The following is a 9,399-nucleotide window of genomic DNA, read 5'->3' on the forward strand; positions in this document are numbered from 1 at the left end:
AATCAATAGATGAAGCTATAAAATGACTACATGTGAGCTTAAATGTTCAATTCTCTCGATGCCTTAACTGTATAAACTAACTTCACAACGTTTACTTGCAGTTATATACAGAAACAAGACTTATTCTTTTAGTTGTCCTCTTTCATAGACAGCTATTTTCTTCTTGCTGTGTAAATTTGTTTAAATTCTTAATATTTTAATACTTTTATTTAATAAGTGAATTGAGCTGCTTCTCTCGCGAGAAATTAATTTCAATGAGTTTTGAATGAGTTTCACTCTTTCTCAGCATGTGATTGGCTGTTCGCTACTGATGTCACACCTAAACTCTGGATCAAAGCCTGAGTTGACAGAGAAAGTTGATGATCAGCTTCGTGGTACCAACAAAGCCTGGTTGGATTGGTTTGGTTTGGTTTTGTCAACTCGAAACTAATCCTGCAACCCTGAGTTTGTTCAACTACCATCATGGTACAGGCCCCACAAGTCCCCCTCTCCTATTCATTGGCAGTAATGTTTCTCTGTCTTTGGGTTGTCTCTGAGCCCTCTCCATATATTGCTACATGACAAGAAGGCTTCAGTTGGTTTCAGGTTGTTCTGAAAAAGCTTGTGAGCTGAATAAACATAGATATATTTTTGTGTCTTGAGTAACTTTGTGTTAAAAATCACTGGAGCGCTACCAAGAAGCAGCATATGGAAAACATATAAAACAGGTTCACAGGTTATTTGAAAGTCCCCCGAGGCAATAAGAAGAGGATTTATGCTGTTTTTAGATACAAGCATTTTGGTTATCTGCTGGTAAAGGTTAAAGAGTGATTCTCATGGAAACAAGTCCAGGTGACTTTTAACCCTTCAAATTTTATTTATATATATATATATATATATATATATATATATATATATATATATATATATATATATATATATATATATATGTATGTATGTATGTATGTGTGTGTGTGTGTGTGTGTGTGTGTGTGTGTTATATAAAGGAACAAATTATTACAACGTGGCCACAATTTAGTAAAACAGGAGAATGAATTATGTTGTGCACATGATTACCTTAAAGGGTTAGTTCACCCAAAATGAAAAGGAGTTCATTAATTACTTGCCCTCGTTGTTCCAAACCTGCAAGACTTTCTTTCATCTTCGCAACACAAATGAAGATCTTTTTGATGAAATCTGAGACATTTCTGTCCCTCCATTGACAAAGTGTTCCACTGACACAACTACCACTGTGACGCTTCAAAAAGTTCATATTGAGATCGCAAAACTAATCCATGTGAATTAAGCGGTTTAGTCAAAAATGTTCTGAAGTGACTCGATCGCTTTATATGATCAACACTGATTTTAGGCTTTTATTCACATATAAACATTCATCAACTCACACATCAGCTGTGGTAAACGGACGCTCAAGCGTGTTCACTTGACGTGCGAGAACCAATTCATTCTCGTGTTACACAGCACGTTTGAGCTTCAGCAACAGGTTTGTTCTCAGTCTTCAGTGTCACATGGTTGTTCAGAAATTCTAATCTCGGCTGAGCTTCTGCTTATGTTCCCTGATGAATGTTTATATGTGAATAAAATCCTAAATTCAAGCTGTTCAGCATATAAAGCGATCGAGTCACTTCAGATTCAAATTCATATGGATTTAGTTTTACGATCTCTTTATGAACTTTTTGACGCGTCAAAGTGTCAGTTTTGTAGATGTCAATGGAGGGACAGAAATGTCTCAGATCGCATCAAAAATATCTTAATTTGTGTTCCAAAGATGAACGAAAGTCTTGCGGGTTTGGAACGACATGAGGGAGAGTGATTGATGACAGAATTAAAATTTTAGGTGAAAGAGGGAACAAATTTTAGGGTTAAAATGTGACCTGAACATGTTTTTGACGGTTTTGTGCAATTTACCCTTAAACAAGTAGCACAGCAGCCAGCACCTGTAATAAATGAATGGATAACGATACAATTCTCACTCACTTTGCGATTAGTTTTGTACAAACCAAGAAAACAACTCATTAGGCCTAACATTATCTTTCAATAAACAATATCAGACCCAAAATCGGATATGGATGCATACATTGTTAGTTGGGACAGTGTCTGCTGAGGTCTCATTGTTTTTTCTCTTCTAGGTAAATGACCTGGGCCTTATGGTCTGCAAAAGTTTTTCTATTTCCTCTCTATCTCTTGCGCTCTCCCTTCTGAGTGCGTTTCTTCTCTTTGTCCTTGCGCTCCTGCTTGACCAGCTTGTCTTTCTCGCGTTGCATCTTGTCCTGTTCTTTCTTCTTCTGTGCGTCCTCTCTGGCCTCGTCACGCTGCTGTTTGCGGCGGTTTAAAACATCCGCGACATTGGTGTTTTTGAACAGGCCTGGGGCTGGCAGTGAAGGGAACAGCGCGTGATAGAGATATTTAGTCTAAATAATGTAGATCATATTGCAGCTGTTCCTACAACAGTACTGGACACTAAACAAGTAATATAAGCATTATCAGGATATACAAGGTATATATACACTATACACTTTGAACATCTTCTCCTAGAGCGACTGTTTTTATTACAAAGGATACATTTTTCAATGGGTATTCCCATCACGACTTGTTCCTCATCTTCAGTACAAATGTTAAGGAAACTGCTTCACACTGGATCAGCTGAACCGTGAGCTTGAGAGAGATTAAGTGATGATTTGTTCTCAACTGGGTGTCATGGAAATCATAAAACAAGTACAGAACACAACTGATATGTATTGAAAGGATATTCTTCATCATCTGTTACATTAGCATACTGAGCCAGTAGAGCCTCTTTGCTCTTCTTGGATTCCTCTGACGACACCTTCTGTTTGACTACAATCTGTGCCTGCTTCTCTATCAGACTGGCAATGGCCTGAACCTCATCTGAAATTAGAAAAAACTTTTTTTTCCAAACACAGTTTGCATCACTATTATTTTGTATTGTAAAATAATATAGATGGCATTATGAAATGAATGACCAAAAAAATAAATAAATCATACAAAGATTCAACTTTGAATCGTTGCACATCCAACGGGCAAAAAGCTCAATAAGTGTGCTCAGCCACAAAAAAATGCAAAAAGGAAGAGAAAGTTGCCACACCACAGCTCAGAAATCTTTCTAATGTGATTTGATACTTACAATTTAAAACAGCTGTGCAGCTTTTTGATGCATTTTTTCAGGATTATTTGATGAATAGAGAGTTTAAAAGAACAGCATGCATTTAAAATATAAAAATGTTTAATATTATAAATGTCATTCCTATCACATCTGCTCAGTTTAATGTGTAATAATAAAAGTATTAATAAATATTTTTTAAATGTATGCAATTGAGATTATAAATATAGCATGGAGACACAAATGCACCACACTTGCAGTTTTAAGCTGCTATATGGGGCCAATGTGATTCAACTTTTCTACTGTCAGCTCTTACCCTCTGCCTGATTCTTCGCTGCAGACCTGCTGCTACACTCAGTCCACTGTTTTAGGATCTGCTGGCAAACCTCCTCAAGTGTGTCTTCTTCCTGTGAGAATTAAGTGACCTCTGTTTACCAATGTAAGTGTAAAACGTTCATGCAAAAGACTGCATTTTAATAGTTACACTGACTTCCCACCATGACACAGACCTTACGTAAACCTACATCCAAATACAGTTTCCGATATAAAAGGCAAACGTAAATGTTCGATTGTTTTTACTACTTAATACCGGGGAATGGCAACAAGCGTTTGATCAACTTTCACACTTTAATTGTTCAAATAAACCAAAAAAAAAAATAATAATAATTGTACAATACACGAGCGTAACTCGGGTTTATGATAGGTTTGTCGTAACAATACTTAAAGTTGACAATATTCACAACAGCAGAGGCACTCGTGTGAAAGATCTTGACAGCTGAGTTGAGCGTGCAAGTGTCATGCGCGTGCACTGACCAGAAAAGCGGAGAGAATGCCCTGAAGAGCATCCTTCTGCTCTTCATCGTTTTCCTCTTCCTGAAGCACTCCGAGAATATATGCTCCGTAAACTTCTCGGTCTACTTCGAGGGAGTCCAACCGCTCGTTCAACCAGTTTTCAAACTCCTCGTCGATTTGTTTGGGCGCCGCCATCTTGCCTGGCTAGGGTCCTGGTAGTGAGGACGGATGTCCGCACAGAATGCCAGACACAAATGCGGTACAGCTTTCAAATGAAGCATCGACACAGATACTTTTCAATGCGAAAGAATTAGCGAACTATTTCATTATTAAAATATAACATAATATTTGCTTCTTTTTTTTTTTTTTTTTACATCTATATAGATTAGGTTTAGGTTGGTATTCATATAAGTGTGAAAACCTTTAAATGCTCATAACTTAGACAGGACATCAACTTAGACATCAATTAGGGCATTTAAGTAGCTTTTATAAACGTGCCTTATAAAAACCGTTACTGGTGTGCATCTTGAGACAAAACAATGGCACTGGCATATTTTAAGATGTGCCAGTGCATGTTGCTTTCAGTTAAAACAGCTCACACATTCATTTAGTCTGAGACTAGTCTTAAGCTTTGTCTGTGAAACCGTGGGATCATGTTTTAAACACGTCTTATTTGTATTGCACTCGTCCTGTAGCAACATGAAAACAATCCAGTTGATTTTAAAACCAAAACTCACCACTAGAGGACAGTAGCTGCCAGTGTACTACTTTACTTGAGACTGAAGTCACAGGTGCTTGTCCGGATCCAGGTAAAGAACTGTTGGATGCTAGCTATCTTATCTTTTCACTTGGTGGTCTAATAAAGGCATCATATCAATATGCTGAGGCCTACAAACATATTGTATGGTGTGCTTGTTCAATGAACTGTGAAGGCTATGCATGTAGGTCTGCATAAAAGTGTGTTCATGCTTAAGAGTTAACACTATAAAGCCTACTGTCACATATTTGATACATGAATTTCTAAGGTCTCTAAAATATCAACACAATCTACAACATGCCTTCTGCCCTCTGATTGATATTGGTCATACTTCTTTGTAGCCAAGCAGGTAAAAGGCCTTTTAGGATAACTAAAAATGTCTGTGCTAGACATGCCTTTTTTTTGGCTATTAAATCTTTAGTGATTTTTATCAATTTCATGTACAAACAACTGATTTTTATATGCATTTTATACAAGTAGTCTGTTATACTGTTGTAAAATTACATTGATTTGTTAAACAACAATAGCATATTTTTGTTCATTTTCAAATTAAAATGTATTATTTTTCTCCTCTTTGAGTGTGAACGGCAACACCATATTATCACTAATGTTATATGGGCCATAAAAACCTAACGGATCAAATACAATAAAAAAATACAAATAAAACACGTATGCAAACTTTTATTTATTATTATTTTAATATTTTGTCTAAAGGTTCAATAAGCTGATCCATAAAAACAAGAAAAGAAAAAAAGAAGAAGATTTCTCTGTATATTGTTTTGTAAGTCAGGCTTTATAGGGTTAAATCTGGGCTATTGGTGTTTACAAGTCTCTTGTGTATCCATGCTTACTCTGCTCAACTTCTAGTGGGGAAACCAGTGAGAAAAAAATCCATCAGGCTTTAACAGTATTACTGTAAGGAATAAGTCCATCCATTAACAACAAACTAACAAATAGGTTGCTCACATAAAGGAACATTGTAATGACTTTAGACTTCCATTGGTTTAGTAAGAAATATGCCCATGTGTTTTTCCTGTTTATTATTATGTTTGTGGCTTATATTGTTCAAACATCTGAAACTTCTTCATGCCAACTCTCATAGTTTTAAAGAGGATATTTTTTTGGAATTGATTTAGATTAATGAGAATGTAAAGATAAAATGTAAAAAGATACTGCTAGTTAAGGCCATTCCCAGGCATAAGGGTCCAGGGTCGTTGGTCATGATGTTGCTTGTTGCTGTGGGCCTCTATTTTAAGCACTATTTTTATCAAGGGGATGCAGATTGATACAAAGCGACAAGAGCCAGGGGCTGTGGCAGAGCGTGCGGGTGGGCATCTACATGCTCAGGTCCAAAGGCAAACTCTCGTGCTCTCTCCGCCTCTCTTTCAAAGATCTCTATCTCCCACCACCCATCACTGAAGCCCCTCCGGGACCAATACTGTGTCCTCTCTGTCAGTATCGAGGCTACCCACATCTGTATGTGACACAAACCTCCGGCCCACTTCGTGATCAGCGTGTGTTCGTGACCGCTTCCAGGGTGTCCTTAAAATGTATTACAGTCACGTTAAAAAATGTAAGGTGATAAAAGATGGTAAATTTGTTAAAGCGAATAAATGACAGTATGTTTGTGGTGGTTGTAATTTGGGAATAAAAAGGATACATTTCCTGATTATGATTAAATATTTATTTTCCATTCATTTATTTAGTGAAAAACTATAAAAAATTTGGCTTGATTGTTTTATTCTTTATTGCATTTTAGTTATGCCATGAAACATTTTAATCTTAATTTAAATATTAGAAAATAAAGGGTATACAAATATTAAAATCAAATTGCCAGGTTTTTTTTTTTTATAAACAATTTTAGGCCAATATATAATATCCAAAACAAATCAGATTTTTTTTTTATACCTATGTCGACCTTAGTGGGTAGCGCCATATTTAATTTTTTACGGCAATGGAAACAGGGCTGTGAGGGATAGAAGTACAGTGCGTTCAATGAATTTTACTGTTGTTTAACAACAATCCGATTGTTACTTTCGGTAGACAAAAACTTGTGAAAATGACGTGATCTTGGACCTTTATAGAGTGCATGCCATTGTAAAGACTCTACGTCTATCCCTCACAGCCTTGTTTTCATCTGCGACTATTAACCTGACTAAGGTCTACTGCAGTAATCACCATTGATAAAGTCTTTAAAACGTTTTCTCTGTAAAAGCCTCACTTTTCTCCTTTAATGACATTCCTGATGTTTTTTTTTTCATCCTAAAAAAAATCTTGCATTTCATTCTTTTAAACCTGCAGATACATGCATGTGTTTGTGCATGTAGCATGTTAGCCCAGGTGAAAATAATATTTAACTGAACATTTTTAGATTTATACCTTTTTATGTGTGTTTGCATGCATGCGCTTTCATGTATGTGTGTTAGCTGTGCAAGTTCTGGCTATAAAAGACAGTCAGCAGAACAATAGAGATGCAGAAGGTCATATATGTAGCCGTTTTCTGGCATATGGAGTGGATGGCAGAGCAGAGGTTATCACTTTTCTTCCTCTGTCTTTCTCAGTGTGACAGCTCTGGCCTACACTATCGCTGTCCTCTTCAGACGCTTGTGTCTTATCTTCAGTTTCACTCCATTCTCCAGGGCTGTCTTCCCTCAGAAAGGCAAGCGGCTCCCATTGTTTGGCCATCTTGTCTTATCGCTGTGCCGACCCCTTCTTTGGCTGTTTTCAGTTGTGTTTTTGCTCGTCAGTCGGTCTCAGTAAAACGACAAACTGAGACACAGACAGCGAGAGGAGCCTAGTCTCACTCTGAGGAGAGGATAGCAAACAAACAATGGAGGAAGGATAGAGGATGGATTGTGTAATTCAGGAAAAGGGCATAGTGGAACACCTCTGAATTTGCATCCTAAATTGAATCAGAGAATAGAATTAGCTCTTCTCCAATTATAGTACATTGAAAATTGTATGGTATATTATTGTTTCTGGTGGATTTTTGAAATGTGCACCTGTGCACGCTTTTTCAGCTAATGTTGCCCATAATCGCTTGTACAAAACAAGAGAGATTACACTTTTGGCTTTCTTAATTACAGGGTTCCCAAGAATAAAAAAAAAAATAATAATACTAAAAGTCTCTTATGCATTTATCTGATCAAACATACTATATAAAATGACTAACTATTTTCTATGAATTTATTTCTGATGGCTAGGCTGAATTTTCAGTGTTCAGGGTCACATGATCCTTCAGAAATCAATCAGTCTAATATGCTGATCTGATGCTCAAGAAACATTTATTATTATTATCAGTGTTGAAAACAGTTGTGCTGCTTAATATTTTTGTAATGTTAAAAAAAGTATTTACTTGACATGCACTCCTCTCCTCTTGTGCTGCTTTATACATTGTCTTCCTATATCTGTTTAAATCTATTACTTCGATGTCAAGATTATTTGTATAGTGCTTTTCACATATTGTTTAGAAAAATATATATATAAAAAAGTTTCTTAATTCCCCCAGTGATTCAGCTAAATGCTACTGTGACAAGGCAATAAACGTTGTAAAATATTTTGTGAAGGAGATGCCAAATATTATAATGGAGCGCAAATACAAATATGCCCTAGCAATCTCCTTTAAAATTTTTTTTGGGAAAATCCTTATCCTTATCACAATCAAGGTGCCACATTTTTAGATGTATGATATTGAAAAGTTTTAAAAAGCAATTCATTTTATGAAGCTAGATGCTAATTTCTTTGTTTACATGCAATCATGCCTTTGACTGACTAAGGGCTTTTTGACTTTGAAGAATATTCCCTGAAAAGCTGTTCTAGGGCCTAACGAATCTGAGACATACAACATGTCAATCACCAGCAAAGAGTGTAGTTTAAGTATGTAAATTGGCACAGTCTGCAATGCATCAACGCTGGAAGCAAACGACGCAACAAAACTACGATGTCCCCATTATAATTAACAAAGCTGCCACATCACATACAGTGTAGACAGTTCTGTTGATTATAATGGGAGCTCTTTAGTTTTGTCGTGCCACATGGTAGAGTATGAAAGAAGCAAAAAGGTTTGGATGGAAGAAGAAAGAGATGAGGAAGCAATGAAGACCTAATTAGCTTATATTATAGAAACGTTGATGTTAAGTGCCTATGAGAGATACAGACACAAGGTCTCACACACACACACACACACACACACACACATACTCGTGTACAGAGATGATGGCTGGGGTCAAGTGGCTGGGAGGAGTAGTTCGAGTGTGTGCCAGGCAAATCTCAGCTGGCCATCAGAGGCAAAAAAGTTCACGGCAACTTTCGCTCCCTGCGATATTGGCACGGTGTCATTAATCCGAATGTGCTGGTGCGTGTAAATACACACGTCCTTCCCTGTAGGCGTGTGCTTGCTCCTCCTTGAATCCACCCGTCCAGACCCTCTAAAATGTTTAAATTGAATTAAGGCAAAATGCAAGATGAATGAGAGACTAGAGAGGAAAGAAAAAAAGGGCTAATGAATCTGATGAATATTCAGGTGGCTTCACGGGCTGCTTCTGGTCCAGCGAGAGCTGTCTGTCAGCTCTGATCCGTTTCTTCTCTTTCTCCACAGCAGCACCACAGAAACACAAAGACTGCTTGACAGGTCTCTTTTGTGTGGAAATTTGTATGATGGAAAAAAGGAAAATTAATAAGATAAGGTAATTAATATAATTATTATTAAGTCATCGAAAACTCATGGAAATTATAT

The 9,399-nt window shown here is 36.9% G+C and overlaps 1 protein-coding gene across 1 annotated transcript; it reads right to left on the reverse strand.

Moving 5' to 3' along the window:
- Nucleotides 1-1,759: 1,759 nt before the first annotated feature.
- ccdc43 (coiled-coil domain containing 43) lies at nt 1,760-4,139 on the reverse strand. The gene is made up of 5 exons (XM_084415281.1): nt 3,929-4,139; nt 3,432-3,522; nt 2,748-2,883; nt 2,560-2,603; nt 1,760-2,362 (listed from the first exon to the last, which is right to left on the reverse strand). Exons 1-5 carry the CDS (start codon nt 4,100-4,102, stop codon nt 2,175-2,177), a joined length of 633 nt encoding a protein of 210 aa, XP_084271407.1. The 5' UTR covers nt 4,103-4,139; the 3' UTR covers nt 1,760-2,174.
- Between the last annotated feature and the right edge of the window lie 5,260 nt (nt 4,140-9,399).

The sequence above is a fragment of the Rutilus rutilus genome (assembly GCF_951802725.1).
Source record: "Rutilus rutilus genome assembly, chromosome: 1".
In the NCBI taxonomy this organism is placed as follows: domain Eukaryota; kingdom Metazoa; phylum Chordata; class Actinopteri; order Cypriniformes; family Leuciscidae; genus Rutilus; species Rutilus rutilus.